This window comes from Sparus aurata, chromosome 12 (assembly GCF_900880675.1).
Source record: "Sparus aurata chromosome 12, fSpaAur1.1, whole genome shotgun sequence".
Classification (NCBI taxonomy): Eukaryota; Metazoa; Chordata; class Actinopteri; order Spariformes; family Sparidae; genus Sparus; species Sparus aurata.
The window spans coordinates 4348802-4356254 of NC_044198.1; the positions used below are offsets into that span (position 1 = coordinate 4348802).

The 7453-nt window shown below is 41.2% G+C and overlaps 1 protein-coding gene across 1 annotated transcript; it reads left to right on the plus strand.

Moving 5' to 3' along the window:
• The first annotated feature begins 504 nt into the window (after positions 1 to 504).
• Positions 505 to 6408, plus strand: cdk9 (cyclin-dependent kinase 9 (CDC2-related kinase)). Its single transcript, XM_030436768.1, has 8 exons — positions 505 to 633; positions 766 to 879; positions 1307 to 1388; positions 2771 to 2861; positions 2973 to 3139; positions 4382 to 4553; positions 4764 to 4912; positions 5016 to 6408. Exons 1-8 carry the CDS (start codon positions 560 to 562, stop codon positions 5379 to 5381), a joined length of 1215 nt encoding a protein of 404 aa, XP_030292628.1. The 5' UTR covers positions 505 to 559; the 3' UTR covers positions 5382 to 6408.
• Positions 6409 to 7453: the final 1045 nt, after the last annotated feature.

A 7453-nucleotide genomic window follows, 5' to 3' on the forward strand; every position in this document is an offset into this window, starting at 1 on the left:
TTCTGTGTGACAGCCCCCACTTTCTGGAACACTCTCCCAGCTGAAATACCCAAACTGACTTCTCTGGAGACTTTAAAAGGAGACTTAAAAACCCATCTTTTTAATAAGGCCTATCAGCTCTAGGTCCAGCCACATCAATCAACTTTTAAATTTCTTTTAATCTAATATGTATATATTTTTTGTTTATCCATTTATTCTTTGTTTTGTTTGTTCCACTTGTCCTACCATCAAACCATACCATGAAAAGGCGCAATAAAAATTAAATGTATTATTATTATTATTATTATTATTATTATCATTATTACATGTCTGTTAAATCCATAGCCATAAGGTAATAATATGATAAACAAAAAACAGAAATCATGATATTTGGTTGGTCATTTTATTTTAAGTCAAGAGAAAGTCGGTTGGAAAAAACATGAACGATACACGGCTCCGAGCCGCTAGGTGACGCTCTCAGGTCATTACATTATTGTAAATACTCAGTAATGAGACGTCTCCGAGCACGAGTTGTACCGTGAATGCATCGCAGTGACATCATAGGGTCGCGCATGCGCCGATGCAGACACAGGCTCAAATGGAACGGGAGAAGATGCAGCGAGACAAAACCAGCAACGCCGGCGGGGCTGAAAAGTAAGAAAATAGCCACCTACAGTTTTATTCATAGGACATTTGTATTGTCATTAATTTACAGAAATTCAGCATGTTGCTTATAGATCGTGTTTTAACGTGAATGCCCACATACTAAATGAAATGTCTTTTCAGGCCCGACCGGGAGGCCGCCATAATGTCGAAATACTACGATGGAGTTGAATTTCCTTTCTGTGACGAGTTCTCCAAATATGAAAAAATGGCAAAAATAGGACAAGGGACCTTTGGGTGAGTATACCGGTAACATTTCGTCGCTAGAGTGTATCTGGGAATTCCATTTGTGTGTTATTTGTGGCGAACATTAGCAGTGCTAGCTAACATGAGTCATACGCAACACGGTAACGGTACAAGACAGGTAAAGATGGCACGGCGGCGTTTCATGACCACATCTCTGTTTCACGTTGGGGGATTTGGGGAACTTACTCTTTAAAACGTAAGTTAGCTGTTAGAACTTAATCTAGTTTTACCTGATATCATCTTGTATAAAAAAAAAAATCCATGTGGAAATTTTACTTAATATTCTATGATGACCTAGAAATTATTACCAATTTACTTTAAATTAACACCCATTCTCACTGTTTGTGTGATGAAAATCAAGTGGTCAGCTACGAGGAGGTGTTCATTTATCTCTTGTGTCTTCAAATTCTCTTCACAGCGAGGTGTTCAAGGCAAAGCACAGACAGACCGGGAAGAAGGTCGCACTGAAGAAAGTTTTGATGGAAAATGAGAAAGAAGGGGTAAGAGTCCATACAGAGTCTACTGTAATAGTTTAGTGTATGTTTTGACATGTTGACTGTCAGTATGATTGGGACACTTGTGTTGCACTGTGAGCACTTGTCAATGTCTGCTGAATTGTGCAATTGGAGCTACATGACAAGAGGAAAACAGTGGGTGGTGTATTTTCCCATCTGTTGACAACCTGAATGCACTTCACTGCACCTGACCAATAATTACTCATGCTGTTTGGTGACATACTGCCATTTCGGCGGTGCTTGTTTTTGGCTCTGATTTGAAACAGGAAACCGTAAGGTGGCCAGCTAGTGACAAACAATTGGTGTTTCATCTAAACAGCTTTATCGAGATGTGTTTCTGAAAACCATTTAGTAGAGAAATGGACAACGAACAGGATCATGGTTCATGTTAGATCAGCACTGTCTTGTCACCATTTTCACAGTTAAGGAACAATGTGGTAGCCACATGCAGTTCAGTCTTTCTCTATTGTGGCTAAACTAAAATGTTCCTGAAGCATTTTAGGTGAAAAATGGGCAGTGTAATAAGACATGCTTGGTTTATTTTTTATCAGCACTAACTAATTTTGACTGTGTGATCAAAGTCTCACAGGAGGATATCGAAAACAAGATTCAAGTTGTAATAAAGCAGAACTGTCCTTTTTTAACAGGAGTTGTGTATCCTATGCCATTGCTACACTGGCACTTTTAGCCGTGCCAAGCCAAATAGAGCTGCGCTGACTTGCTTTTCCATCATCTATTTTGATGTAGGGCAAAGCTGGCTGTAGTGACGTCTTGCAACTGCAGTCAACCCATAACGAACACCAGTTTCCCCCTCAAGTTATTCTGGCCAGCTCCTGGCCAGAATAACTTGGCTTCAGAGTGGCACTACATTTGCTAGTCTAAAACAATGAACCACATCATGACCAAGGACAAACTAATTATACTTCTGACTTTCCTTTTCTAGAATCCAGAGCTAGTTCTGCATGTTCTGAGTCATTCACAATAGAATAAACTAGATTTGAAGTATTTTCACTAACCAGAGCAACAGTGATCTGAGGACCAGTCATGTTTCGGTGCCAATGATGGCATGCAAAGCCAGGAGCAACACTTGTAAAGAGTCAATGTATTTCGCCATAGTTGTTCCTGGCAATCCTGGGAATGTATACAGTGACTGGATGATGTGTCTCTATGGCGGCTCTCATGCCCGTGGAAAAGCAATCCAGCTCTTAGAAGGGTCACAGGTTGAACCACCCTCAAACTAGCTCCAGCCCAGAACCAGCACTTGTTCACTTTGGTTGAATGGGGGTAATGGTGTTGCTTGTCTTTGCTCTACTGTGGCTGCATAAGCCTAGGTATTCATATAGTTTCCTTTGGTTGCTTTGTTTCAGTTCCCAATCACAGCTCTGAGAGAGATCAAGATCCTGCAGCTGCTCAAACATGAGAATGTGGTCAATCTGATTGAGATTTGCAGAACTAAAGGTTGGTGTCACATGTCCCCAGTCCATAACTTTGTGTGTGTTTTCTAGGTCACACGTTTGCCTTAGAGACGTTGATGGTTTTATTTTTTTTTTCCTGTCATTATTCTTGAAGCTACTCAGTTCAACAGATACAAAGGCAGCATCTACCTGGTGTTTGACTTCTGTGAGCATGACCTGGCTGGCCTGCTGAGCAATGCTAATGTAAAGTTCACCCTGGCAGAAATCAAGAAGGTCATGCAGATGTTGCTCAATGGATTGTACTACATCCACAGAAACAAGGTGAGGCACTGATGAAGATGAACAACCACTGAAGAAAGCTCACACTGAAAACGTATTCATTTCAAATAATACATTTAGGGAAAAAATGCATATAAAAAAAAAAATAACGCAGACCAATAACACTCTCTGATGCCCCTTGACCAGAAACTTTGTAAACCTGATGGAGCCTCCCCGCTCTGCTGGATAATCTCTGGGCAAGGGAGAGCAGACGGCTGAATGTTTGAAGGGCAGACTGTCCGAGCAGCCCGCTAGCAAACGCTGGCTTGCAGAAACCAAGTAATTCAAGCTGATTTTTGATGGAGCCCTGCAGACACTCTGCCTGTTTACTCTCCCTAACCCAGAGACACAGCTGTGAGTCAGTGTGTTTTTAAAGGGGAAGGTCAGCTGGCAACGCCACTCCCCAGTACACACATGAATGTATAAATGCTCACTACATCGTAGGGTACTGTGTAGGTTATGGTGTCGGCTCTGTCTAGTGCCTGCCTGCACCAGTAAATCAACCTTTAGGAGCACTTCTTTATGCAGCAAGGACCTTTTTTAGCCACCAGAGAACTTCACGCTTAAATTATCACCTTCTTTTGAAGTATATGATGTTTATATATTCATTGATTCACTCATTGACCAAATCCATTTGGAGTGAATATTTTTAAGTGCTTACAGCAAACTTTGGCACATACAACTGATTAATCACAAAGCCTGTAATTAGAATGATTTTAATTAAATCGTTTGACAGCCGTAATCATTATACATTGAGGAAGGAATAGAGGACATGTTTCTCTGCTGCTGTCCCACTCTTGGATTGGATCAGAAATCTGCCTGGGATTATGTTGCCACAGAGAAGAAAGTAATGTTACAGCCTCACTAGCTCTGGAACTCCCAAATGGAAAGAGACAGTCTTTTAGTGGGGAAAAAAACCCTGGTCTGTTCATTATCACAATTTTATGTTTGAGTCCTGTGACTTGTCTCCAGAATGAGTGGGCAGGAGGAATATAGGTGTTTTTAGTAGAAGCAGGTACTGAGATGAAACATTATCCTTTGCAAGAAACACATGGTGCTCATATTGAATACTAAGCTTTGGAGCCAGCCTAAATCTAATTCCTTCACGGCAGAAACCTTTAAGCTAGATGAATGAAGAATATTGACCATATCACAGTTAAAACCAAGAAGTACCTGCTGGTTTTTTATGTATTTTTGTCCCTGTTACAAAGGCTTGTGGTCTAATGTTGCCCTGTCTTGGCTCAGATTCTTCACAGAGACATGAAAGCAGCCAATGTGCTCATCACTAGAGACGGTGTCCTGAAGCTGGCTGACTTTGGTTTGGCTCGAGCCTTCAGCCTGGCTAAAAACAGCCAGGGAAACCGCTACACTAACCGCGTGGTCACACTTTGGTACAGACCTCCAGAGCTGCTGCTGGGTAAGAGACAACTATCTCAACTCAAACTCAGCGTACAAAGGCAGAAATATGCCCGTGCACTCCTTCGCAAATATCTAAATTAAACAGGACAAAGTCAGTTTTCCTTTGAACATAATTTTCTGAAAATCACTCACTGAGATGGATGACCAGCCAACTCTGCTGCTGATTAATTTAAAGGTATTCAATATTGTTTTTTTTTTTAATTGGTAGGTGAGCGAGACTACGGCCCCCCCATTGACCTGTGGGGAGGAGGCTGCATAATGGCAGAGATGTGGACCAGAAGTCCAATAATGCAAGGCAACACTGAGCAGCACCAGCTCACTCTCATCAGCCAGCTCTGTGGCTCCATCACTGCTGAGGTAAGATTAAATCATGATGGGAACACAACGGAAGGTGCATTACTTGGAATCATACTTGTCGTCTTTGTCGACTAAGTCCTGACTAATTTTGTGTTTCCATCAGGTGTGGCCTGGCGTGGATAAAAAGTACGAGCTTTATCAGAAAATGGAGCTGCCCAAAGGCCAGAAAAGAAAAGTGAAAGATCGTCTGAAAGCCTACGTCAAAGACCCGTACGCCCTGGATCTGATAGATAAACTCCTGGTCCTAGACCCAGCAACACGCATTGACAGCGACGACGCGCTCAACCACGACTTCTTCTGGTCCGACCCCATGCCGTCAGACCTGAAGAACATGCTCTCCACCCACAACACGTCCATGTTTGAATATCTGGCCCCACCCAGGCGGAGAGGCCACATGCCGCAGCAACAGCCCAACCAGAACAGAAACCCAGCCACCACCAGTCAGACAGAGTTCGACCGAGTGTTCTAGTGGTTGAAGACATTAATGGACGAGTATTTTGTCTGGTGGGACTTTGTGTTTAACATAAAATGACGATTGAATTTCCCAACGCGCCTAGTATCAGGAAACTACACATTCCTTTTGTGGTTGAGGTTTCGTGGACATTACCTGAAGATCTCTACTGTGTGTGTGTGTGTGTGTTTGAGTGTGTGACAGTGAGAACTGCAAGTGGATGCATGTTATTTTGAGTTGACTGGGAACAGGACTGTTAAAGTAACTAAGTTCCAAGTCTGTGCGCTTTTAAATTTTATTTTTTTTATTTTTATTTTTTATATTTTATGAAGAGACATAAACAGCTCATAGTTTGGGTTCATTCTAGTGTCTTCTTGACTTAACCAAAGCCTCAGTTAGTTTTAATTTTGAGAGTTTGTGAGTCTGGCATTTTAGTTTTTTTGCATGTACATGCTGATTTTATCATTTTCTTTTTACGAAAATGGCTGTCTCTTCAGGCTGTGCAGTGTCTCCAAGTTTTTTTTATTTACTATAAAGTGAGAAACTTTTAAAGTCAATGAAATGGAAAAATGCCTTGTCAGATCACATCTGCGGTCATATTGTGCACCTGTTTAACAATATAAGCTATATAAAAAAAAAAACGATTTAATTTTTTGTGTTCTCATACAGCAATATCACATTGTTAGTGTGACTATATATCGTCTTAGGTTTTGGATATAGTTTCATCATGACATGACAAAAGTGGTATAAAAGCTGCTTCATTTTGTGAACTTACCAACTCATCAATATCGAGCTATTTGGACATAGATACAGCACAATAGTTTTTGTGTGTGTGGTTACATATGTTTGAACCAACCATTTTCAACCGACAATATCGTGACATCAGGCAACCTTTACTCATAGCAGCACAGAGCTAAGATTCACTGTGTCACGACACAGAAGCTACTCTCGAGGAACCATTTCATCTGCACGTCAAACCATTTTATAAAGACATTGCCTATATTGACATAGTTCAAATAAAATTTTTATTTTCCCAGAACTTAAATGACTGTGTGATCAGGGATTTTACTGGGAGTTGCACTCAATCACTGAATATGTTGCTCCTTTTGTGAGCTGGTGTGTTCTGTATTTTAGTTTCAAAGAGACATGAGGTTTAAGAGCAGTATGTTCCGACTGGTAAGATTACAAGGATGAGGAAGGACTCGTTCCAGCTTGTATCGGTATTGATGTGAGGAAAGGTTCAGTAAGAGGGAAACTGTTTTATCTTGGAAGATTTCTATTTTGACACTAAATGATACTAGGGATGGAGAAACACTGAACATTACAAGATAACAGAAAACGAGTTTTGACCTGGATGTGTTGAAAGCACATTGTTAAACTCTTACTGGTTTCTTGTCAGCTTTCCCTCAAATGTTGAAATAACATATTATGAGGCTCCAAATTGTCCTTAAAGTAGCCACTAAAATAAACTTTATGGATTTTGTTAGAATTGTAGATAATGTTTCAGCTGTTTTTAAATAAAGGGGGCAATGCAGACCAGTGGACCCTTTCAAATTCTGGTGACTACAATACCCACAATGCAACTTAGCCACTGAGTGAGGTAAGGGTAGTTTATCAGATTACATGCAGCTTCCTCTGGAGCCACAAATGACTTTATACTAGTACTGTTTTCACATATGCAGTAGTCCTCCCCAACACCTGTAAACACACTTTAAAGGTCCCATGTTATACTGTTTTTCATCAATTTCACACAGCTGTCAGAGGTCCAGCAACACTGTATTTGATATGCATTGCCCCAAACCCATCCATGGTCCTGAATTTCAGCTGACTAAAGACCGCTCAAGTGAGCTCTACTGAGAGCAGGCTGTTTCTGGGCCTGCACCTTTAAATGAGCTCAGTCTGTCAACGCCTGCCATGCCTGCTACACGCCCCTCTCAGGGAGAGAAAGCTGCTTATGCTAGCGGTAGCATATGCTAAGGTTTACAGTGGATGTATCGCTATGGCTCACCAAGATGCTGTTGTTCAACCATACCAGTCTGACCCAGAATTGGACCCAGAAGAAGAGGCTCCTGAAGAAATACAGACACTGT

What these genes read in the sequence shown, in the direction of transcription:
- cdk9 (XM_030436768.1), top strand. Translation starts at nt 560, where the DNA reads ATGCAGACACAGGCTCAAATGGAACGGGAGAAGATGCAGCGAGACAAA. An exon ending in TGGAAAATGAGAAAGAAGGG is followed by an intron (nt 1,389 to 2,770) that starts GTAAGAGTCCAT and finishes GCTTTGTTTCAG; the next exon opens with TTCCCAATCACAGCTCTGAG. An exon ending in GTGGCTCCATCACTGCTGAG is followed by an intron (nt 4,913 to 5,015) that starts GTAAGATTAAAT and finishes TGTTTCCATCAG; the next exon opens with GTGTGGCCTGGCGTGGATAA.